General features: G+C 37.5%; 2 protein-coding genes across 3 annotated transcripts in view; one reads left to right on the top strand and one right to left on the bottom strand.

Annotated features, from left to right (window-relative positions):
• Positions 1-3,356, bottom strand: part of SMC6 (structural maintenance of chromosomes 6) — a 55,927-nt gene extending 52,571 nt beyond the window's left edge. For both annotated transcript variants that reach the window (XM_054727867.1, XM_028140361.2), the window contains exon 1: positions 3,184-3,356. The gene's annotated coding sequence lies outside the window, so the exon portion shown is untranslated. The remainder of the gene's footprint in view (positions 1-3,183) is intronic.
• Positions 3,357-3,683: 327 nt separating this feature from the next.
• Positions 3,684-26,377, top strand: part of GEN1 (GEN1 Holliday junction 5' flap endonuclease) — a 28,377-nt gene continuing 5,683 nt past the window's right edge. Inside the window, exons 1-11 of the mRNA XM_028140365.2 lie at positions 3,684-3,917; positions 10,650-10,825; positions 11,489-11,675; positions 15,098-15,274; positions 16,381-16,491; positions 18,959-19,032; positions 22,006-22,100; positions 24,102-24,252; positions 24,529-24,565; positions 24,657-24,737; positions 25,837-25,967. Of these exons, the coding sequence (XP_027996166.2) occupies positions 10,665-10,825; positions 11,489-11,675; positions 15,098-15,274; positions 16,381-16,491; positions 18,959-19,032; positions 22,006-22,100; positions 24,102-24,252; positions 24,529-24,565; positions 24,657-24,737; positions 25,837-25,967 (1,205 nt within the window). The 5' untranslated portion in view covers positions 3,684-3,917; positions 10,650-10,664. The remainder of the gene's footprint in view (positions 3,918-10,649; positions 10,826-11,488; positions 11,676-15,097; positions 15,275-16,380; positions 16,492-18,958; positions 19,033-22,005; positions 22,101-24,101; positions 24,253-24,528; positions 24,566-24,656; positions 24,738-25,836; positions 25,968-26,377) is intronic.

Below are 26,377 nucleotides of genomic sequence, written 5' to 3' on the forward strand. Positions count from 1 at the left end.
CAGGTTAAAACAGAAAACCTGTTTCCAATAGGTTAAAGAGACATATATACAGAAGATCCCCTCCCCCCAAAATACTTTTAAATATTCCGGAATACACAAAAAGGCGAGGAAAAAGGTCTTCACTACCCTATCGCCCATGTATGGGCTATGCACATAAGTATGTAAGTTCTTTAGTTTATCTCTTCTCATCCCTCCAACCCCACATCAAGGTGTGTCAGTCTGTTCCATGCCTCCATGCTTCTGATCTTATTTTGTTGGTCAATTCATGAAAAGTATGTGTGTAAGAAATTTGATAGGCATCAAATGCATTTTAACAGGATTATAAATTTCTAGATTTTAGATTTTATTGTGAGTACCTAGTAATTCATACTTCCAATTTAACTACTAAGCTGGAACTAACAGCAGTGAGAGCTGACATAACAGAGTTGGAATTCTCAAAAAAAAAAAAAATCATGGTTATAAAAAGGCAAATTGCTACTACTTCTGAATCTGCTGTGGACTGTTTACTTCTTGCCCAATTCTGCTCCTCCCACCACCATGGATACATTCATTCTGCATTAAACAACCTGTTTTTAATGTACTCAATTAATTAAGCACACTGCTTGGAGTATTTCATGAGAGCATATGAGATACAATAGATAATAATATAAATAGTTAAGTTAAAAAATCCAATTAAGTCCACCCATCAAACAATCCCAGATAAGTGAAACTGGAAAGTACTAGGCACAGAATTTCAGTTAATAAATTTGAACAGTCAGATTTATGTTTTAAAAACATCCCTGTGGCCTAAATGTAGAGGACGGATGAAACAGAGAAACTGAGAATATGGGCAAGAGACCAGTCTCTACAGAATGCGGGGCACTGAACAGAAAAAGCAATAGCAATATCAGGAGATGATGGGAAGAGGTGAAACCAAGAGATTTAAAAGATTGGGTAACCTGGGGGAGTAGAATTAATATGTGTTGAATAACCACTTGCTAGACTGTATGCTTAGCTTTTGAGATAAACATTCTATGTATTTCCCTTAATCCTCAACATCCTTATAAAGTGTCCTTATTTTATAAAAGGGGTACTGAGGCTCAAGAGGACAGTACCCAGGTTTATGTAGCCCAGATCCAAACCCAGGTTCGTCAAAACCTAAATTCAAACCTCTCTAGTGCCCAAGTTCCTCCAGGTATGAACGACTGAATTTAACAGTTTAATTGTTTATGGCCTGTAAATTGGCTATTAATCTGTTCATCTCCTTGTCTAGCCTTCATTAATGTATAAAACTACCTAAGAGATTCTATTGTGATGTGTCCCTCCAATGTTACTATGCTTTATAAAAATTTACTTTGTGTTTAATTCTCAGAAACAGTCTTCACATTTAATGCTAAAATGCCATTATAGTGAGGTGAAGCAGGTTTGGCAAGGAGGGAGGATATAGAATACATTTATTTTGTCTGAAAACACTGAATATGAAGTGCTCCTAGGAGACTGAAATGGAGAGGCCAACAGGCAGTAAAACATACGCTGCTGTAGAGGTGGATTGGGGAGCGGAGCTGAGAAAGCCACAGAAATTATTTTGAATTTGGTCACCGGCGAAAGTATGTTGAGTGAGGAAAGATGTATTTCATTAATTAGTGAATCAAAAATGCTAACATTAATAGAAGTGACTGTACTGGACTCTCAGTCATCGGGACTCCTGAGTAGATAGAACAGTAGCATTTAAATATGCCTTCAATATAATGCATACTATTAACAGTAATTTGTGTTATGTATTAATTCCTGAAAAGTAAGCCAAGTACAACTTTGATTAATTTTCCTAACTTAAGTCTAAAAGTGATAGTTAGGATTTAGGCAGGTTTTATATAAATTCTACATCTAAGCACTCAGTAAAATAAACCGTTGAGTAAAACCTGTTTTTCCGCTGTAACAACTCGAATATGTCAACTGTACTTACTTTTTGTCGGGTTCAATAAGTGCCTTATTACAAATTACAGATAAACATAGAGCTATAACTGTAACTATCTCGCTCGCTCTTCCCACCCCAACATATTGAAGAATCCTGTGAGTTAGGTATTATGTTAGTTTATGCAACTACAGAAAAGGAAATGAGACTTAAAGGAGGTGGTACCCACTTGCCCAGGGTCAGACACAAAAACATGCTTTTTAAATAACAATCGAGGGATCTCAACATTTTTTTTTTTTTGTAGTTACACCCATTCAGGAAAAAGAAATTCTGAATGCACATTTCAAAAGAAATTAAGTACTCGGTCTACTTCACACAGTAACAGAATGGGAGACAGTAAATCTAAGGAGGTCTAACATGCTGCCACCCCACCTCCACACTCAGGGAACTACCTGCGGGCCAGTGCATATGCTATTGAATATGTTAAAAGACTACAGAGCAGCCTTCTCAAAGCCAGGGAATTTGGACTTTTTTTTTCTTTTAAACATACATTCCAGAATAGCTTGTCTTAAAAAAACACTCGCTTTCAATCTCCTGTTCATGAAATATAACTGTCTTCACAAATAATCGCTTTTCCTAGGAATTATCACAAGCCCGATGGGTCCCACACCCCTTTCTGTACCCTGGAGTCCTGTGTTCCGCAATTCCCAGTTGGGATTCTTCTCCAGTTCATTTCCGCAAGAAAACAGGGGGGGTGGAAAAATGCTACCATAACAGATCCAAACATCACAATTTCATTTTTCTAGAAAATGCAGTTCGCATTTTCATGGAACTGGGTTTTAGCCACACATGCAACCGAAGTGAGAGTTGTGTATGTCTCTCAAACAGACTGAAGTTGCTTCGGGCGAGGTGATCATCAGATTCCCGATAAGCGCCCGATTCCCAAAGGTAACCTCACCCTTTAACCCCGCGGCCCCTCCGGCGACTTCTCAAAGCCCAAGGGCCCTTTGGGGAAGGGCCAAGGGTCCCACCGCCCGAGCCGGCATCTGCCCGGAGGGGCCCAGCGCGGACGGGCAAGTTTCCCGCGGCAGAGGCGACCTGTGCCGCCCGCAGAGAGGGCGCGAAGCACCCGCCGGCCGGCCCGCCCAGGCCCACGGGGACCAGGCTGGACGCGGGGGCAGCCCCGGGGGACCCGGGCGCCACCAGACGGGCTGGGGGATGCAAGCTACGGGGGCAGCGACAGGGACACGATCGGGGGCAACGGAGAGCGAAGGCGCGCACCCTCACCCTACCTCGAACAAGTCCAAGTCTCCCCAAGGAACCCGACAGCGGGAGTGCCGCGCTGCAACGGGGCGCTCCCGGCCGACCGTTGGGACGCCTCGGCCGCGGCTGGAAGCCGTTGGCCCGCCGGGAACCGCGCGCCGGCGGCAGGAGAAGGCAGGAGCGCGGCCGCCCCGGCGCCCACCCCGGGACGGTCCGCGCCTGCGCCCCGCCCCCCCCCCGCCCGCCGGGACTCCGCCCGCGCGTGCGCGGTCTGCAGTTTTCGCGCCACTGTTGTCTGAAGGCGGGGCCGGAAGTGCCCCTGGGCGGACGGGGAAGCTGGGAACAGCTGGGGCTTCTCGGCGGCCGGACGCCGGGTGGTGTACAGGGGGGTGTTGATTTGCCTAAGTGAAAGGGAAGATTGCTCGGAGGCCCAGCAACAGCTCGACGCATGCGTACCACGGAGCGGCTGGGCGCTAGCGGTCGGGTCGGGACGGGGGACGGCCACTTCCCGGAAGAGGCGGGACCTGGCGTGCGAAGGCGCCGGATTTGAAGTGCTCCCGGGAGGTTTCCGCGTCTGGGTACCCCGACCTATACGCCGGTCTTTGCGTGGGAAGGGAAAGAGGACGTTTTTCATTTTCTTTTTACTTTATCTTTTTGGGGAGAAGATTCAACTCAGAAGTTGGAAGCAGCTAGTTAGGATTCAGGCCAAGCTGGTCAATGACGGAGGGGCGCCTTCCAGAGCCAAGGAGAAAGGGGTGTCTGGGTAAGTCCCACGGGCCGTGGAGCGGCGGCCCCCGGGGCCCCGGCACTTCCCCTCGGCCCTTCGGCATGTGGGTTAGGGAGGAGCTCTGTGTTGGCGTCGCTGTCGCGCCCGTCCCTTCAAACTCGCCGTCGGTGGCTCCCGTTTGCGCGCAGTGGGAACGCGGCCCGCCACCCCCGGGCCCGGCTTCCAGCCCCTGCGCCTCCCCGCCCCGGAGCTGACCCCGCGGGCGGGAACTCGGTGTCCCGGCCACTGGGGCGCTTCCCTCTCTGCCAAGGCCGCTGCGTCCTGGACGGCCTTCCCCTGGGCACACCGTGGGGCCAACGCCCACGCCTGTTCTAGGCCCTCCGGGCGAGCCTGCTGATCCCCGCAGGTATACTTGGGCGTTCCCCTTTTTCAGTGTCAACGTGGTGTTTGGAAAATAACTTCCATTATACAATCGCCTTAAGGCATGATGGTTAACTTCCAGCCCTTCTTCCTCCCTCCTCACCCCACCCCCCACCCGCGCGGGCCTATAGTGTAAACCTCCTCAATAAATATCGGGGAGCAGAAAACGTTAAGGGCCTTGACTTCGCTTTCTGCGCCCTTCTGCACCCGACCTTCACCTACTTCGGATGTCTTTGCGCAACTCTTCACGTGGCATGCCGGTCTAGACAAGTAATCTTTCTAGCTTCCTTTCCAGACGGGGACAAAGTGGCATTGACCGCTGCCCCAGTCCACCCTCAAATAGATGGATGTCAAACGTCTGGTAATGAAATTCCTTCCATCAAAGTCACCTTTTTACTTCTGAAGATAATCAAATATATATGTTATATCCCTATCATGGTCCTTGCCTTGCTGCAATAAGTATGACATAGTCTAAATAGTCAAAAGCGCTGTAACATCTAGGCTAAGGGGTCCTGTTGGTAAACAAGGGGAAACTTGGGGAGGAGTCCGCTTTGATGTCACTTCCTTTAGGAATCCTTCCTAGAGTTGGTGAGGTACCTCCAATATACTCCTGTAGTTGACTCTCCTTATCTCTGTACCTGTACTTGTCACAATGTTATAATTCTTTTTCTCTCTAGTCTCACCTCGACTAAGTTTCTTGAATTCAAGGCTTAATCTTTTATTCTTGTATCTCCAGCACTTAGAAGAATTTGCGATAAATAGTAGGCATTTAATGTTAATCGGTAGCAAAGTTAAGCCCAGGTTATATTATGCTTTAAAGTTAGAACTAAATTCGTATGAACATAAAACTGATGGAATAATAAAAAAACATTAGTGAAATTACGTGGGAAATCCCATACAGTACAATTTTGTACTGAAGTAAACTTGACATCATTGACTAATCCATTATAGTCATCTAAATGGGAATAAGGTAGTTTAAAGTATTTCCCACATTGTTGTTAAAATAAGTTTTCTAATGTTTTTTGCTTAAAACTGAAAATTGCAAAACTGTTGTTTTACTACTGATAAAATGTATTTTTGCATGAACCAGACCACTGACCTTTTTTTTATGTTTTTTTAAAATTTGATTCATTAGTGGCATTAGCAAGGTTCTGCGCTTTTCTCACCTCATTCAGTTTTATAATCAACCAATAAAAACTTACTAGCTTTTAAGGAAGTTTTAGGAGCATAAATTGATTTATGAGCACCAGATGGTTACATCAAAGGATTTGTTTTTGTTTTAACCTAAAGTGAATTTTAAGCACTTTCTTTAAACTAGAAATTCATGTTCTTTCAGCCAAGTAATAATATCTGAAATAGAGTGATTGGATTTTTTTTCTGGTATCAAGCTACCAAAATTGGTCATGAGATTCAAAGGATGTCAGAATCTTGTAATTCATCTTGTTAATATCCTTCATTTTGGAGATCAGTTAAATGTCTTCTCATGGGTATACAGCTAGTCAGTATTATATCCAAAACCAAAATCCTAGGTTTCTTATCCCAAGTATAGTGCATTTTTACTAAACTAAATAAACTGAAGCCACTAATAGGTTATAATTTATTTGTTATGGGTTATTCTGACGACTCACATAAGTAATCATATATCACTCTAATTCTTAAGAATAGTGAATATGTTAGGAGATTCTTTTTACATGTAATATATATATAGACTGCATGATCAGATTGACATCAATAAAATTATTACATTATAAAAGTAGAGACTAATCAAGTCTCACACCACAAAAATTTCAAATTTCACCACATTTTTTAAAAAGTAAGGCAAAATTATACGTAGTTTGGGGTGAGTTTGATATGTATAATATTTTTAAATTTTATGATGAGTTATTTTCAAGTAACCTCATCAGATTGATTATGACCTCATGCAAAAACCATTTGTTCTATCTTTGAGTGTAGTTGTACTTGAATATCTTAAGGGCTGTTGCATTCTGTCCCTTTTTGGAACTTTATTTGCTTTTATATTTTTGCTACTTAATTTCACTTTGGAGGAAGGAGTGGTGCAAAGAAAGTAACAAGGCAGTAGATCATGGAAATACATATTTTGTATGAACTGCCATCTTAAAATATGTTCTATTATTATTTTTAATAAAATAGACATTTTACATAATTTTATCCTTTCAGAACTATTGAGGTATTCTTTTAACCTTTTGCACTCTGATGTCGAGTGTGACTCAACACGGTTAGCATTAGAATAAAGGAATCGAGAAAAAAGCAAGCAAGTGCAAAGGGTTAATATTCTGCTCTTATGAATGATTTTCACAAGGAACATAAATGCTTTTCAAAAGAAAATTAAAAAACTTAAGTTGCAGGTCTACTGAAGATAATCCTAAAATAGTATTTTAAAAGAGTCTTCTAAATTTCATTTAAATTACATTAAAGAGTGTTCTGAATTACATTTAGAACACTTAGTAATTTTACATTTATTTTATTTTATTTTTTGCATTTTACAACTGGCTCTAAGGTAGCACCATATTTAAAGAAGTAAATTAACTTGTGACAAAGGTTATGTCACCTTTAAGGAAATTCATTATCCATTACCAAAGAGGTGATGATTTTAATATTTTAGGCTATTAAACAAGATCACTCTGGCGTCATTAGGAGAATGAGTACATGGGGTGGAGAGCAGAACAAAGTTAGAAGCAGGGGGCCAGTTGGGAGACTATTACAGTCATATACAGGCAACACTAGGGGAGTGTCATTAGAAATGGGGATTTAGTATAGATTTTGGAGATAGATAACTTGCTCATCAAGGGGCTATTAGAGAGTGAAGTAAAGAATCAAAAATGACTAGGTTTTTGGCCTAAGCCCCTGCATATTTGGGGAAAGATAAGGGTAGAACAGTTTGAGGAGAGGCGTTGGAATCAAGAGTTAGATGTATATTATGTATCCATGTGAAGATAAAGTAGGGATTGAATGTTCTAACCCAGAGGTGAGAGGAGTTAGGACATGATGTGGGATAAATTACATTAGAGGGGGGGGAGGGGAGAGATGTGTAGTCATTTTGTGTAATCAAGCATTAGAGACATGATAGGAAGGATTGAACTTTAGGGCTGGAAGGGCCAGAAGAGATATGCATTGTCTGAAATCACATGATTCATTCAAAGGAAACCAGAAAATGTGAATCTCCTTACAAAGTTATACTGAAGTCATGTTTGATGTTCAGATACTCATAAATTTGCAGAACATTGCTTTTTAATTAGACCCATGAACTATATTCTGTTTGGTCATTTAATATTTAGGCAAGAAGTAACTCATCTAAATATTTCTAGTTTATTTCCCAAACTTTATAGATAGAACCACATTTTAAAAATATTTTTTTAATTTGAAAGTAATGCATGCATATGGTTATTTAATATAATAAAAAACACAAAGGAATATACTTTGAAGAATAATTCTTCTCATCACTCATCTCCAGTCATTCCTAATATGTAATCTCTTTTATACCTGTTTTCATTTTAAAACTTAGAGACTTTTTGGTCAATACATATATATTTTTTTCCCCCATTGATTTTAGAGAGCGAGAGAAACATCGATTTGTTATTCCACTTATTTATGAATTCATTGGTTGATTCTTGTATGTGTCCTGACCAGGGATCGAACCCACAACCTTGGCATATGGGAAGAAACCAACTGCTCTACCCGGCCAGGGCCAGTATGTATAGATCTATACCATTTTTATTTGCTGCATCATCTATTCCATTGTTTGAATATACCAAAGTTTACTTAAAGATTTATCGTTTATTAATGGACATTTGTTTTTTTCCCACTGTCTTACTATTATAAATATGCTCCATTTGCCCTGGTCAGGTGGCTCAGTCAGTTGGAGCATCATCCCATACATCAAAAGGTCCTGGGTTCAATTCCTGGTCAGGGCACATACCTAGGTGGTGGTTCGATTCTCAGTTGAGCACACATGGGAGGCAACTGATCAGTGTTTCTCTCCCACATCAGTGTTTCTCCCTTCTTCTTTCTTAAAAATCAACAAAAAAAATCCTCGGGTAAGGATGAAAAAAAACATGCCGCAGTGAATATCTTTGTACATACATCTGCACACACCTAAGAGCATCTTAAAATAAATTCCTAGGAGAGCTATTGCTAAGTCAGAAGATACTGGCATTTAAAATTTGACAGCTAGAGTCAGGGTCACATATAAATAAAATAAGATCAGTTATGATAATTGTCCTCCGGAAAGAAGAATTGCATAATTTCCTTCAATAACAGTCAATTCCAGTAAACACCTTGCTTCACAAATAAAAGGAAAGCAAAACTATTAAAAGGAACTCCCCCAAACTTTGTGGGTTTTTTTTTAAATTTTATGTGTTCTTATGGTTAATATTTAAGTCTTGTTTCTGTTCATAATAATGCCTTAGAAAATGTATGTGCCTTACTCTTTTTCCAGAAGTGCAATTTTTCACATTAACAAAAGGATGAAATCTTAACTCTTGAATCTATGTTGTAGTGTGCATTCCAACCAGTGGGACTTCTTGATGTAAAATAGACAACATTAGCACTGAGCCACCATTAACTACCTAATTCTGTGCGTTCAAATCTGTATGTTTTTCTTTGTATGTTGAGATATCACCAAATATTTGTGCAGTTCTTCATGAAAATGAGTGCACAAAATAATACTTGGATTAAAGGAACAGACAATGTAGTATTTTTTTATTTAGAATGGTTTTGCATTATGGAGATAACCTTTTGACTTAATTTTTTTAAAAATATATTTTATTGATTTTTTACAGAGAGGAAGGGAGAGGGATAGAGAGCTAGAAACATCGATGAGAGAGAAACATCGACCAGCTCCCTCCTGCACACCCCCTACCAGGGATGTGCCCGCAACCAATGTACATGCCCTTGACCGGAATCGAACCTGGGACCTTTCAGTCCGCAGACGGACGCTCTATCCACTGAGCCAAACCGGTTTCGGCTTGACTTAATTTTTTTTTTTTTTTGGTATCCAACCTTGTGTTTTGGAATGAAGTTCGTTATTGAGAGGATGATAATCTGGATTATATTTATGTATGTATAGTCAGACTGAATCATTTCAAATGCTGCATTATATTTTTTATCAAATAATAACAAAGGAAAAGAAAAACAGATATAGATGTTTAATAAGTAAAAACTGGCCTATAGAAAATACCAAAGAGGTTATTACAATAGCAGAATTTAAGCCAATTTTGTTTTTCAAATGTCATGGACATAGAAAAGAATTTAACAATAGTTAATTTGGATCGTGTAAGTATGGATGATTTAAAATTTTGTTTTTTAAAGATTTTTATTTTTCCACAATAAACACGTGAGACCTTGTAATTAAAAAGGCTGTCAACACTCTTTGAAGGGATAATTCCATATTCCTCAAGTTCCCATTTTCTGTCTTCAACGTTTCCTTCATTAACCTCATTTTTCCCCCCCTTTGGTTTATTTGCTTTGTTTGCATGGTTCCTTGCTTATGTTTTTTTGCTTTTCCTGGTCATGATAGAGGCTGGTGTGAAAATCAAGGAATAAATTTTCAATAAGATAAATAAGATTTATAGCACCTCTGTTTTTCTACCCGTCTTGCATTTGTTCTTGTTATTAGCTGGAACAAAGCCAATTATCACCATTATTTTTTGGGGGGTAATTTTTTATTTTCTAAATTTCATACAGTGTTAAGGTAACCATGTGAAAAGTGTTATTCTCAGCTGCTGCTAAAGAGGACATAAAAAAGAAGAAAGAATGAGGAAGGACAAAGGCGACCTTTAATATTTGAATTATATTAAATTTAAAAATAACTGTTTTTAAGTACTTTAAAGAAACCCAGATTTGGTGACATATAAATTACTTGTAGTCCATTTGTTGCATCAGCATTTTGTTGCCAGTATGTCATTTACCACCATTTTTATTTTTTTTTTTTTTAATATATTTTATTGATTTTTTACAGAGAGGAAGGGAGAGGGATAGAGAGTTAGAAACATCCATGAGAGAGAAACATCGATCAGCTGCCTCCTGCACACTACCTACTGGGTATGTGCCTGCAACCAAGGTACATGCCCTTGACCGGAATCGAACCTGGGACCCTTGAGTCCGCAGGCTGACGCTCTAGCCACTGAGCGAAACCTGTTAGGGCCATTTACCACCATTTTAATGGCTGAGGTATTCTTGGTTGATTCCAAAAAGCTGACGAGTGAAAGAAATAAGTAGAATCCTCTATTTATGAATTATCCTTATGTAGCAATTAATATATTGCTTGAATTCCTGTTCTAAGCTTCTGTGTTTAATAACAATTTTTGAAAAGTGTGTTTCTAATAACAGCCGGTAATAACCAGAATGGGAGTGAGTGACTTGTGGCAAATTTTGGAGCCTGTTAAGCAACACATCCACTTGAGTAGTCTTGGTGGGAAAACCATTGCAGTTGATCTGAGCCTCTGGGTATGTGAAGCACAGACAGTCAAAAAAATGATTGGAACTGTCACGAAGCCCCACCTCAGGTACAGTAAAGTTCTTAGAATATAAATGTATGATTGCATAAATAGTTGATGTCTTGGTTTTGAGATTTTAAAAGATACTAATGTGTCTAAATCTGCCACCTCTGTATTGATGACTCACAAATTTGTACCTCTTACCTTCTGAACTCCAGACTCACATACTTAGTTGCCTATTTAACATATCTACTTGGCTGTTACCATGACTGTAAGCCAGAAATTTGGGAGCCATTCTCTCCCTGTTTTACCTGGCCCAATGTCCAGTGGCTCAGAAGTCTTGCCAGTTCTACTTCCAAAAGAATCTTCTGTGTTTGTTCATAAACGTTCCTGTCCAGAGGCACCACCTCAGTGTATGCCAACATCATCTCTCATCTGTGCTGTTGAATGACTTCTTCATGGCTTCCCTCCCTCAGTGCTTCGCCTCCTCCTCCTCCTCCTCCAGACCATTTCTATATAGCAATTAAAATCATCATAAATCTCCCTTGCTAAAAAACAAACCAAAAAACATTCAGTGGTTTCTCAGTCCCGTGAAAATAAAATAAATAAAATGTTATTGCATGTAACCTTTTAGGTACTAGTCTAATGTTCTTGCCATTAACGGCATGCTGCTATTTTGACTTTTGCTATCAATATATGAGGATTAATATATGACTAATTTTTATATTTCAGGAACTTATTTTTTCGTATCTCGCATTTAACACTAATGGATGTAAAACTGGTATTTGTTATGGAAGGGGAACCCCCAAAGCTGAAAGCTGATGTCATAAACAAGAGGAATCAAATTCGGTACGGGCCTTCTGGAAAAACATGGTCTCAGAAAACAGGGAGATCACATTTTAAATCCGTGTTAAGAGAGGTGAGCATTTGGGTCTGATTTAATAATTCTTACTGTATTGTATATAGAAGGCCAGTGTGGGTAGAGAAGAGTTTATATTTTGGAGTGAAACTGACCTAAGTTCAAGGCCTGGCTCTCGCATCTTGAAGCTCTAAGGTGTTCTGCAAGTTTTTAACTTATTTAAAATAAAAATTTCCTGTTGTGTGAATGAGGATAGTAATACTTTGCAGGGATGTGCTGAAAATTAGAGAAAATCTCCAAATATCTAATTCTAATCAACTAGTACATAGTAGAGACTTGATATATGTTACCAGAACGGAGATCCATTAATTCATACTTCACTCATTCAGAATTGATGATAGTTCATACATTGAGCATACATATTTGACTTTCTTAGGGCTTTGTCATTTTTAAAAGTACTTATTGTTATATTTTAATGTATTTACATATTACTTATAAAATGTTATATTTTTATAAAAGTTAAAAAATTATCCATAAAATAAATTATGAAAACAATAGGAAACTGCTATTATTTTGTCTTTTTTCAAATGTATATATTTTTAAAACTTGCCATAATAGTGCATAAATAATTTTTATCTTGGACTTTTCACTTAATATGTCATATCCATATTTCCCTGTTTTAATGGTTGTGCAACATTTATGAGGCCATGAAATCATTACCCAGGATTGTATATATTGTTTATTTTTCAGCTCTTCCATTATATGTGAAATTATGATGCACATTTTTTGTGTATGTAGTTTTTTTCTTGTGATTTGGGATTTTTAAGATAAAATTACCCTAAGTGAGATGGATATACCAATGATTTTATAGCTACTACCAATTTCTTTCCACCAGTATAGATATGAGATAAGCAATTTCAGTGCACCCACAAGAACACAGAATGATAGGAGATTTATCTTTGTATTATTTAGTATTCCAAATCAAAGATATTTCTTTGTTTATGTAATGCATATAAATACATATTTAATATGTATTGGTCTTTTAATGGTGAGGTTAAACACTTAACCTAGTTTTAGTCCCTCTGTGGATAATGGTCTTTGCCCCACTTACCTCTTGAAGTTTTAATTTTTTTGTTGTTGTTATTCAAGTTCTTTCTATATTAAAGATATAAACTTTTTATCATATTTGCTTTTAATTCATATCCCTGTTTTTCTTTTCAATTTTTGTTAAATTTTTTATTCCTTTAAAAGTTATACCTTTAAAAGAAATAAAAATTATAATTTCTCCTGAAATTCTGTTATTAATTCTTAGGTGATTTAAAAAAAAAAAGTTTTAATTAGTGGCTATTCCACCTTAATGACTGTCAATAGTTGAAGAAAATATATGTACTGGATTCTAATTATTTCTTCTATAAACAGTTACTGGAAATAACCATGGTACACATACTTAGAGCATTAAACGCCCAGAATAAAGCAAAAAGCTATCCATCTCTCTTTTTTTTCTTTTTTTTTTTTTTTTTGAGAAAATTGCTCCATTCTTATTTCTTTACTAGAGGCCCAGTGCACAAAATTTGTGCACGGTGTGGTGGTGGTGGTGGGGTTGTCCCTCACCCAGCCTGCACCCTCTCCAATCTGGGACCCCTCCAGGGATGTCCAACTGCCCATTTAGGCCCGATCTCATCAGGCATCCCTCTCACAATCCAGGACTGCTGGCTCCCAATCGCCTGCCTGCCTGCCAGCCAGCCTGCCTGCCTGCCTGATTGCCCCTAACCACTTCTGCCTGCCAGCCTGATCACCCCCTAACCACTCCCCTGCCAGCCTGATCGACGCCTGACTGCTCCCCTGCTGGCCTGATTGCCCCTAACTGCCCTCCCCTGCTGGCCTGGTCACCCCTAACTGCCCTACCCTGCCGGCCTGGTTCCCCCCACAACTGCCTTCCCCTGCAAACCTGGTCCCCCCCAACTGCCCTCCCCTGCAGGTCTGGTTCCCCCCAACTGCCCTCCCCTGCAGGCCATCTTGTGTCCGCATGGGGGCAGCCATCTTATGTGTTGGAGTGATGGTCAATTTGCATATTACCACTTTATATTATATAGGATTACAGTAATTGGGGTGTTCTTAGACATTTTGCTCAGTGTTAGCTGCCCATTATTTTCATATTTCTGTACCCTCAGTTACTAGGCCCTACTTCCTCCTACTCCACTGCCAACTTTTAGTTATAAGCATGAAAGGCACAAATTAGTCTTCTTCCAACACCACATCCACCCTCATGTGATAGGGACTTAGGGTAGGGAAATTTACAACCAGCCTCATCACACATTCTCTGCTGGTTTTTGAAGAGCTGAAATGACAAATGGCACTGGAATCTAAAATAAATTTCAAACTCTTGTTTATTATGAAAGGATATTTCTTATCTAGAGGAAGGTTGAAGCAACTATAGCGTTGCTGTAAAACAATACCTGTAACAAAACTTGTCTTCTGAAAAGTACCCTTTTTGTCAACATAGTACTTTGTCTTTTTGGACCTTGTCCACGTTAGGCAACATCTGGCAAAGGATTTTCTTATGTAATATGGCATGTAAGCAATTGATCGGTTAAAGCAAAAGAGATGATATTTACTCTGTCAGTCTCTCCAAACTACAGTGCCCTTGTTTCTTCACCTTACCCAGTATTCCCCAGTGATAGAGTTTGAGAATTATACATGACAAGAAAGAATACACTGGGATATAAGACTACACTATATGCTGCTCAGTTGGGTTACGTTCATAACCCAAAGAAAATTCAGGATTATTTATGCATCAGCAAACTGATAGGAACATTCTGCACAGACGTTTGACTTCCTAGGAACACAACAACAGCTGACCTCTCTGTGGTTTCCCACCATTTGTTTCATTATAGGGAAGAGATGATATGAGGAAAAGAAGAGAACTTTAGCCTCAAGCCAAATTGCATAATCACCTCATATTACATTGACAACATCATGTGAGAATTTTTGTAATTTTACAGACGTAAATATTAATGTGATTAATCATTTAAAAGATAGTTCCAGAATCTTGAGATACTATTAAGCAAGTATCATAATTTGTAAGACACCTATATAGCACTGTTAATATCTATAATAAAAGTGTAATATGCTAATTAGACCGGACTGCCGAACGAGCGTCCTTCCGGATGACCTTCCGAACAAAGCCGGGGCTGCAAGGGCCGAGGCAAGCTGTGGCTCGGGGGACCAAGTCCCTTGCACGAATTTTATGCATCGGGCCTCTATTTCTAAAGTTAACATTATTAACAGTGTGGTACATATTCTTCCAAAATACCTTTTCTTTTACACACATACACAAATATTTGTTACTAAGCATATTTTAAGTAAAAACAGGATTATATAAAAGAAATATTTTGCAACATTTTTGTAATACAGAAAAGTAAGTGGAAAAAATTAGCAGTAACAATGTTCTTAGATTTCTTGCATCTGCTTTTTCTTTTCAGTGTCTTGAATTGCTGGAATGCTTAGGAATTCCCTGGGTCCAAGCTGCTGGGGAAGCAGAAGCCATGTGCGCTTACCTCGATGCCAGTGGTTATGTGGACGGCTGCCTCACCAATGATGGGGATGCTTTCCTTTATGGGGCCCAGACTGTTTATAGGAATTTCACTATGAATACCAAGGTATTTTTTTCTTTCTCTTTGTCAGCATTTATTTTGCAAACTAAATTTTTAAAGAGATTACTGATTAAATGGGGAAAATGCTTATTACTATTATTAAAAATCATTGCCACATAGTTCATTCTCTTTGAAATGTAGATTTCTCTCCCAAGGGTTTGACTTTTTTCACATACTTTAATTCTAAATTAGTTTTAAAAGTATATTATAAAATTGCATATGAAATTATTGCTTTTACCCAGAATTTCTACTTTTAATAATTTATCCTCAAAAACACCTCCAAATATGCATGGAGAGGTATGCAAGGATACTATTTCCAGCATTGTCAGTAATCACAAAAATTTGATAAGCAACCCAAATGCCTATTGATAGGGAACAGTTAAATATAGTCATGGTTCTCAGCTAAAGAGATACTACTAGGGGACATTTTGGTTTAACTATTCAAGGTTGGAAAAGGGAGACTATAGACATTCAATGGATTGGAGCCAGGAAAGCTAAATCTCTTGCCAGACAATTCTGTTATCTCTCTGAAAATGCTTATATTATCCCCATTGAGAAACACTGCCCTAGAATTGATATAATGTAAGAGTAAGCAGTTATTAAAACGGTATTTAGTATTAACATTAAAGATACATAGATATATTAGTGGATAAGAAATGTTGCAAAATATTTCTTTTATATAATCCTGTTTTTACTTAAAATATGCTTAGTAACAAATATTTGTGTATGTGTGTAAAAGAAAAGGTATTTTGGAAGAATATGTACCACACTGTTAATAATGTTAACTTTAGAAATTGCAATTACCGGGAATATACATTCAGTAATATATATTTTAAAGTGTTTAATTCTGTGAGATGGAAATCTACTTTTATATACAGAAAGCAATAAAGAAGGAAAAAATACTGAAATGTTTAGCTATTTTTGAAACTAAGACTTTATTTCCAGATATTAAAGTGTTAGATTCTACGAAGATTCTGGTTATTAGGATAATTTTCCTTTTTAAATATTTGGGAATTAAATATTTAGAGACACCTTTGACACATTTTTGTAATGCTGTTTAATGTATAAACATTTACATTTTGAAGATTAAACAAATTTGTGCTTTATTTTAGGACCCACATGTTGACTGTTATACAATGTCATCTGTCAAGAGTAAACTAGGTTTGGATAGAGATGCTCTGGTTGGACTGGCAGTACTGCTTGGCTGTGATTATCTTCCAAAGGTACACTGAAAATCACTATTCATAGTGTGGGTTTTTTTTCATTCCTTACGATTTGCATAAATATGAATACAGTATTGTTATATGATTAAGAACCTAATTTAGATTATAATTTTAGGCATAATAAAATATTCAATAACTAAAATAATCAGCATTTCAAATGGCATTAAAAAGCTGGTTCATTGTGACACTGAAGCTTCTAAGTGAGAATAGAATAATAATTATTATCACAGTTTGAATCTCAACCATTGCTCTAGATTAAGAATTCACATTCAAGTGTCAACTACCCTTTTAAAGAAATAAAGGAATTATTTTTTTCTTGTGTCATGCTAATGTTAGTTTCTATCACTATTTTATCTATTTTTTTGGTTTTCAGTCTTCAGCTTTCCAGCTGTGCACATGCTTGGTGTTATTATTATTGTTGCTAGGCTACATGATTATTGGGATAAGCCATTCATCCTTTCGTGCCGCATTCAATTTTGTTCAGAAAACCTTTTATTTATATCTTAATATGCACAATACTAGTATAGTGCTCTGTAACAAATAGGTATATAATTGGGTGATTAAGAATTATGAGGATAACCCCATTCTTAAATACTATATTTAAAAATATAAAATTACTTGTATTATAGCTCTTATTATGTAGTCCCATTATTATGTCCCTACTGATCATCTCTTCTTACTGAATCCCTCATATACTATACTGTATACGCTATCCCCAAGAGACATCTAGAGAAGGAGGACATACAATTTTTTTTTAGCTAGAGCTTAGGAGAGAGGAAAAATAGCAGGAAAGTCAAATTATTAACTCTTATTTCTAATTTATGTCATCAGTGACCAGATGGTGAAATCAACTTTTTTTTTAAACTAGTAAGTAAAGGAGGAAGGAAGAATGAGACTTTTAAATAACACAAAAATAATTATTTTATTATAATTGTAATTCTGAAATAGGAAATTTCTATTTCCCATATGTAATTATTAAATCTTAAAGACTAGAAGCAGCCCAGTGTTGAATGTAAGAAACCAACTTTATCTACAGTGGTGTTACATTATGCATTAGCCTTAGCTATTTTGAACATTTGTATCCTTCGTAGCCCAGACTGCCATCTATTTATATTGTTCTTAAACTTGAAGATTGTTAAGACTATATACTAACTAGAGGGGTCCCTCCCGCCACTGCCGCTGCACTCACCAGCGGTGAGCCCGGCTCAGGGCTTCTGGCTGAGCACACTGTCCACCAGGGGGCAGCTCCTGTGTGGTCAGTACGCATCATATCGGCCAGTTGTTCTGCCGTTTGGTTGTTTTGCATATTGGCCTTTTATAATGTAGAAGGACTAGAAGCCCGGACCACGACATTCGTGCACTGAGGGATCCCTAAACCCACCCTGCGCCCTCTCGCAGCCCGGACCCCTTGGGGGGTATCCACCTGCCGGCTTAGGCCCGCTCCCCGCTGGCAGTTGGACATCCCCCGAGGGGTCCTTAGCGCTGTGCTTGCCAGTTGTGAGCCTGGCTTCTGGTTGAGCAACGCTCCCCCTGTGGGAGTGCACTGACCATCAGGGGACAGCTCCTGCGTTGAGCATCTGCTCCCTGGTGGTCAGTGCGTGTTAAAGCGACTGGTTGTTCTGCCATTTGGTCGATTTGTCTTCAAAAATTTAAGATGTAGCTAAGTGCTGACACAAGAAGGGTGATACACAAAATATTTGGCAACTGGTATGCCGAGGACATAGGCTTGTGGTTGCCCTCTGTTGTGCCATGTGCTACCATTTTAGTAGCAGGATCCTGGTAGTTTGGGAAGGATATTCAGGTTAGAGGGTTTGCCAGCAGGCACTCAGGATGATTGAGGAGTATTGTAAGACTGGTATATATATTCCAGTGCATATTGGCTAAATAGCAGCCTTGCTTATAAAGACATATTCATAAACTTTTAGAGGAACTGGAAGCCTCAACTTAAACCAGAAATTATCACGTGAATTTATGCTTACTGGGTTGGAGCTTGTTTTAATTTTCTTAACTTGGAACTCTTTTTTATTCTCTTTTGACATCTGGGTCTTTAAATATTAAATTTCGTATCATTAAATGACATGTTTGTTCCCGATTATAAATATAACATAAAGTTAGCTCAAATAAAAGTATTACTCAAATAATTAACAAAGAAAGTGAACGCCCTCTAAAATTCTGTTCTTCCTTCCCCTAAAACAAACACTATCAGTGGTTTGGTATATAATCCTCTGACTTTCTTCCTTTGAATAGATTAACAATATAATTGTTACTTAACTTACAAATCTAGATCACACCGTAGGCTATTTGTGGTTTTCATCTTACACACAGCAATGTATTTTGCACATCTTTTCCTATCATTACGTAGTTACCACATTCTTTCAGCTGCACGATCTTCTTTTGAATGGACTTAATGTACTTTATTCATTTTCTAATGATTAACATTTGAATTTCTTTCCCCCCTTTCTGAAAGGGCGTCCCTGGAGTTGGAAAAGAGCAAGCATTAAAACTTATACAGATTTTAAAAGGGCAAAGTTTACTTCAGAGGTAACTAAAAATTAAGTTTTCTTGTGACATCAGACTTTTATTCTTGTTGAATTTTATAGTGAATACTAGAGGCCTGGTGCACGACATTCGTGCAATGGGGTTGAGGGGGGTCCCTCAGGCCAGCCTGTGCTCTCTTGTAGTCCGGGACCCCTTGGGGAATGTCCACCAAGGGGTCCTTAGCGCTGCCATGGAGGAAGGAGAGGCTCCTGCCACTGCGCTCGCCAGCAGTGAGCCTGGCTTCTGGCTGAGCTGCGCTCCCCCTGTGGGAGCGCACTGACTACCAGGGGGCAGCTCCATTCATTGGCATCTGCCCCCTGGTGGTTAGTGCACGTCATAGCGACTGATCATTCTGCCGTTCGGTGGATTGCATATTAGCCTTTTATTATATAGGATTACAAAAAGTATTATGCTTTCCAAAAAAAGGTTTTGTATTTTTAAACTGATTTATATTTTCATTTGAAATCACTTATTTTTAGTCTGAAATTTTCCAAAGAAAGGGTGGGCAAAAGTAGGTTTACAGTTTGTATGGAAAATAATACAATAGTTAATAAATAATAATGCAGGAATAAACTGTGTTTCACATACAACTGTAAACCCACCCCTGTAAACCCTAAGCCATACTATATATTTTTTTCAATATTACTAGCTCACTGTAAACACAAGTAGATGTCAAATGCATTTATTTATAACCATGGGCATTTGCTATGGGCTATTTTAGACTATTTTACCACCAAGTAAAGATAATGTAACATTAAAATAGTTTTATCCTTAAAAATACTTTTATTGTATCCTTAAAATTATTTTTAATATAAAATACTTTGATATTGAATTTATTTTTGTAAATGAAATGCCTAACCTGTTATAAATATTTAATAAGTAACACTTGATCAAAACTTTTACTTAACTTCCTTTGTTCTATAACCATACATATAAGAATATATGTATTCAAATTAATTTAGACTGTACAATTTAAGCGTTTGAACCAGTTAAGATAAAGAATATATTGAAATTTATAAACTATGCTACTTAGTTTTGAAAGCATGTGAACTAGATTTACTTGATGAAAGCAGTGGTTTATAAAAGTTAATATTAAGGTTGATAAAATAGAGTGAATAAAGGAAAGAATGAGAACACTGGAGACTTAAACCAGCCATGGCCTCCAGTTAGGTTTGAGATGGTGAGTACATGAAAGGAAACACAAGTTGTAGAAATCAAGAAGGAATGATGATGAAAACAATTTCAAATTACTGTGCTTTTTCCTACAATACTTCTCTTTCAGCTGAAAAGCTATTGATAGATCTAAGCCTTCAATAAATTCATTATTGAGATCAGTGATTACTGTGCCAAAGCAGGAAAAAAAGGTATTCTTTGGCATAGAGGTGAGTTAAGGAATTATTTGGGAATTGTGAAAACTAATCCAAAGAGGGAAAAACAAGCAAATATGGTCCTTGTCCAGCTACACGTCATTTCAGCATATTTGTACTTTTGGCAACATATTATTAAATGTTGGTGTTAACATTTGAAAAGAATGAAATTATATTTTTTGTTATAATTATGTTTTAATTTTGGTTAGCTTAGACTGACTTTCCCCCTGTTTATTTTTAACATTTGAATCTCTATTATTTATCCAGCAGCCAGCATCAGTTAATACTAATTTTTAGCAAGCGTGTACTTGGTCTTTGTAGTATATGAATTAGAAGTTCCAAAAGCTAAATATTTAATAAGTAACACTTTTAGTGCCAGTTACTAGACAGCAAACTGAAGAGATAATTTAGTTTTTTATTAGAACTTTAACTTCTCTAAGTAGAGGAACAATTCAGAACTTAAGATGTTTATCCTCTTGGTCGTTTTAAGTTGACATGAAACTTTTAGTGAAAAATTAACTATTATGCCCTAGCCGGTGTGGCTCAGTGGGTAGAGTGTTAGTCTGTGGACTGAAGGGTCCCGGGTTCGGTTGCAGTCAAGGGCACATGGGTTGCGGGCTCAATCCCCAGTTGGTGGGGGTTGGTGCAGGAGGCAGCCAATCCCTGATTCCTTCTCATTATTGATGTTTGTATCTCTCTCTTCCTCTTCCTTCCTCTCTGAAATCAATAAAAATATATATTTTTTAAAAATTAACTATTTAGTAGACAGACATTTTAACAGTAATATACATTTTCTTAAAATCTTGCATTAAACAAGTAATGCTTATGCTGTTTGGGTAGGATAATAAGAAAATGACAATTTCATCCGAAACCGGTTTGGCTCAGTGGATAGAGCTTCTGCCTGTGGACTGAAAGGTCCCAGGTTCGATTCTGGTCAAGGGCATGTACCTTGGTTGCGGGCACATCCCCAGTAGGGGTTGTGCAGGAGGCAGCTGATCGATGTTTCTAACTCTCTATCCCTCTCTCTTTCTCTCTGTAAAAAATCAATAAAATATATTAAAAAAAAAAAAAAGAAAATGACAATTTCAAATTATCTGGATTTTTTAAACAGTTCTTACCCAGAAACTTCATGTTTTATTTAGTCTTATATGTTGCCCTTGACCCTTATGTTGATATACAGAAGTGTTCATGTTCATGATTCTCTTTGTTTTATACTCTGGCACTTAAAAATATATATATAAAAAATGTATATGAATCATTCTTCCTACATGTATGCTTAAGGAAAGATTCTTTTTTAAAAATAAAGGCTGAATGAATATATCAATATACATACACACACGCACATTCTTTCTCTCCCTCTCCCCTGCTCTGACACTCTTTCTCCTCCCCTGTTGGAATTCTTCTGTTCTTGGGGACACATCTGAAAATTTAGGTACGTTGATTGCAGGTTTTCCTAACGTGGACAGTAACTTTACCACCAAAGGGAAAATAAGTTGGTAGGTTGGAAGGGAACAGAATAACCTGATATTTGAGAACATGGCACTTCGGTGACCTTGGGGTTTTTTTGTGTTTGTTTGTTTTTTCTTTTTAAAACCATTTTCTTTTAAAGGTTTATTCAGTGGAGTGAAGAAAAATCTTGTAACTCTAATCAACAACCACTAATTATTAAAAAACTGGCTCATTGCTCTGTGTGTTCCCATCCAGGTAAGCAGACATAGGGAATGATATCTTAAAGTATTAGTGTCAGATACCCACATTTTCACCCCTGTTCTTATAGCTACATTTTATATTATCTTTCCACTAGATTGGGAATCCTCAGAGATAGGAGTTGTCATCTTTACTAATAAGAGAGTAAAATGCTAATTAGACCGGGAGATCTTCTGGACGTCCTTCCAGACAAAGCCATGGTGGCAGGGCCGAGGCAGAGGCAGTTAGGGGCAATCAGGCTGGCAGGGGAGGGCAGTTAGGGGGATCAGGCTGGCAGGGGAGGGCAGTTGGGGACGATCAAACCAGCAGGGGAGGGCAGTTGGGGGCGATCGGGCTGGCAGGGTAGGGCAGTTGGGGGCAATCAGGTAGGCAGGCAGAGGCAGTTAGGAGTGATCAGGCAGGCAGAGAGGTTAGGGGCGATCAGGCAGGCAGGCAGAGGGATTAGGGGCAATCAGGCAGGCAGGCAGGTGAGCGGTTAGGAGCCAGCAGTCCCAGATTGCGACAGGGATGTCCGACTGCCAGTTGGGATCGGGCCTGAACCGGCAGTCGGACATCCCCAAGGAGTCCCCGATTGGAGAAGGTGCAGGCCACTAGTATATACTTAATAGGCACTCAGTAAATGTTAGTTGAATGAAATAAAGTGATATAAATGATAATTATAGAACAAGTACAGTTTCAAGCTATGAATCCAAATTACTTAGATCTTAAAATTATGTTTTTAATATAGAAATCTATTTTAAGGGAAAATATACACTAATAATATTGGGGAAAAGGAATTGAAACTATTTGTTTCTTTAACAATGATTTACACTTATATATTTAAATGGTTCTTAATTGTCCTATAGTGCATTTTGTGTGAAGATAGTGCCTGGAAACTAATTTCTAAAACATGGTCATTTGAAAATAGCTTGGTTTCTCTTTATTAATTTTGGTTAAAAAAAAAAAGATGTCACTGATACGTAGTAGATTAGAAAGGTCTTCCACTTTCAGGAGAAATGGAGATCATGTTAGCTCATCTTTTAAAATAAATTCTGCTTTATGTATTTGTCTTTTTTTTTTTTTTTAAGTCTCACCTGAGGATATGTTTCCATTGATTTTAGAGGGAAAGAGGGAGAGACAGAAAGAGAGAGTCTCGATGTGAGAGAGAAGAACATCAATCAGTTGCCTCGCTTACCTACCATGACTTGGGATCAAACCCCCTTCGGTGCAAAGGATGACACTCCAACCAATCAAGTCAAACTAGCCACGGCATTTATCTGTTTGTCTTACTATGATTTTATTAACATTATTACATTATAGCTGAAATCATGGAAGAAAAAAATTTTTATTGATAAGATTCCATTCTATATTTTCTTGATAACTTATAATTGATAATTTTAGGTCATATCAGTTATGTATGCTCTTCCATATTCTCAAAACAATGTTGAAAATGGTCATGCTTTTTTTTTTAAAGGGAACTAGGGTTCCACACCTTTGTCACAGTCATAATTTGTTCATCTTCCAAGCATAATTTAAAAATAGTTATACGGGTAACTTAAAGCTAGACACTAAAAGAGGTCATTAATTGCTGTATTCTTTTAATATTTTACTTAAGGAAACCATTTTATAAATTATTCTATAAAGTAAGTAATCTTTTTTAATACTAATAATTATAGCCTACTTTTCTTGAATTTAGCTACCAAATTAACCACAAACTTTTCCATGGTTGATTATTATGAATGTATAATTTCAAGTTACAAGTTAACACTTTCAGATAATGGAATTTACAGAAACCAAGTGTCATGTGATAGTAATAGCTTAGGATCTACTTCACCTTAAAAATTACTATAGTGTGCATTATTCTCTTCAACCTAAATGTATTGAAACCTTTTCATAAGCCAGGCACTGTGCTAGGCAGTATTCATTTTTGAAAATTTGGGTAAGGGCAAGAAAAAATATATAATAGAAGATAATTCTAAAAAGCAGTGAAAATCATACTTTCTTAATATCTTCCTAAAGGTTCACCTAAGGATCATGAACATAATGGATGCAAATTATGTCAAACAGATCGATATTGTGAACCACATGATTATGAATACCGTTGTCCCTGTGAGTGGCACCAAACTGAGCAGGATAGGCAACTGATTACAGTAGAGAACAATGTTAAGAAGTAAGTTTTGTTTTTAACTTATTCTTTTCTAGCATGACCTATTTTATACACCTGTGGTTGAAGTATTTCCATATAGCCTTCCCCCATGTCTAGATTAACATTTCACAAAATTCTTTTCTTGAATCTGCTGAAAATATAGGCCATTTCAGGAGATGGTAATATAATAGTTATTCAAAGTGAAACTTGCTGAATGAGATACTATACAAGGACATTTTTCATTAAATGAGATGGTTTTAATCTGATTATATTAATAACATGTATATAATCTATTTTCAGAAAAGCTTGCCGTTGTGAGGGATTCCCATTTCATGAGGTAATAACTAATAATTCAAGTGTGTTTATTTCAGAAGTTTTCTTTTTTTAAAGTTTGAAGTCTCAATTTCTATTTTCTTTTCTCTTGTTAGGTTATTCAAGAATTCCTTTTGAACAAGGATAAATTGGTAAAGGCAATCAGGTATCAAAGACCTGATTTATTATTGTTTCAGGTATCCAAAAATAAATTCTTTACAGTATGAAGTTGAATACTAGGAAGATAGATAGAAGGGATAATCACTTTGAATGGTCTACTATTGACACCCATGCTTTTTCCAGCATTTATTTCTAGTCTTCATTTCTTTGCTACATAGTAACCATACTTTGCAGACCATAAGGAAAATTATAATTATGCTGTTTGTTAGAAAACACCTTAAATACCTTGTACAGATATATTGTATTCAGCGGTGTATTGAGAGAGAGGGGCTGATAACCAAAGAATGTCAGGATCAAGTATACTGTTAGGATAGGTAGTATAATTTGTGTGGACATTGTGATTTGTAATCAGTTACATAAATTTAAATTTGGATAGTCTATCACCTACTTTGTGACACTGGATATGTGTTATCTTCAAAATAGAAATAATATCGCCGAAACCGGTTTGGCTCAATGGATAGAGCATCGGCCTGCGGACTGAAAGGTCCCAGGTTCAATTCCGATCAAGGGCATGTTCATTGGTTGCGGGCACATCCCCGGTAGGGGGTGTGCAGGAGGCAGCTGATCGATGTTTCTCTCTCATTGATGTTTCTAGCTCTCTATCCCTCTCCCTTCCTCTCTGTAAAAAATCAATAAAAATATTTTAAAAAAAAAAAGAAAGAAATAATATCTTACAAAGTCACTATAAGGATTAAATGAGATTATTTATATTAACCCCTAATAGAGTGGCTAGGGAAATAGTGGCTCAGTAAATTATAAGTACTTGCTTATTCCTATCAACAACAGAAATAATGGTAATCAACATTATTGAACATTTAAAATTTGCTTTTTTAAAAAACATTACATATAATGTCACTTAATCTTCGTGATCTGTGAGTTGGGTTATATTTTACCTGAGGCTGAGAGAAGTTAAGTAACTTACCCAACATCTAGGAAATATGCTGACATACAAATGGAGAACCCTCACAATTACTGTGTGCTATTGGCTCCTTTGGAGGCTCATTGTTCTGTCATTGATACAACTTTAATGTTCATTCTGAAGGAAAAAATAATGTCATCTGAGTGCTCTTTGTCTCCAAGAGTTAAAACCTTATTTTATTTTTATTATATTTACAGAGATTTACTCTTGAAAAAATGGAGTGGCCGAATCACTATGCATGTGAGAAATTGTTGGTACTTTTGACCCACTATGACATGATAGAAAGAAAACTTGGTAGAAGACACTCTAATCAACTACAGCCAATTCGGTATGAATTGTGTGTGTTTGCATTTGAATATCTTAGGATCTAAAATTTTCTTCTTAATATCTTTATAAAGATAGAGGAAAGGTCTCCCGGAATAATAAAAGCTTAGTCAGGGCTTACAGCCAAGATAACATAATAACTTCATGCTCTGACATACTTTTCTGCTTCGAACACGTAGTTATAATGGATTAAAAGAAATCAATACTATAAAAAGATATAGCAAAACTTAACCAGATAACTATTTCAGTGACCAAAAAAGGAACAAAAATGTAAAGTGAATAGAGGGACCTCAGTGAAGGGTATGTGAGTGATCTTTGTACTATTCTTGCAAGTTTTCTAAAGGTTTGAAACTTTCAAAATAAAAAGTTTGCAGGAAAGTATCAAAGAAAAAAGATAACTAACAAAGAAAAGAC

Source organism: Eptesicus fuscus, chromosome 16 (genome assembly GCF_027574615.1).
Source record: "Eptesicus fuscus isolate TK198812 chromosome 16, DD_ASM_mEF_20220401, whole genome shotgun sequence".
NCBI classification, from domain to species: domain Eukaryota; kingdom Metazoa; phylum Chordata; class Mammalia; order Chiroptera; family Vespertilionidae; genus Eptesicus; species Eptesicus fuscus.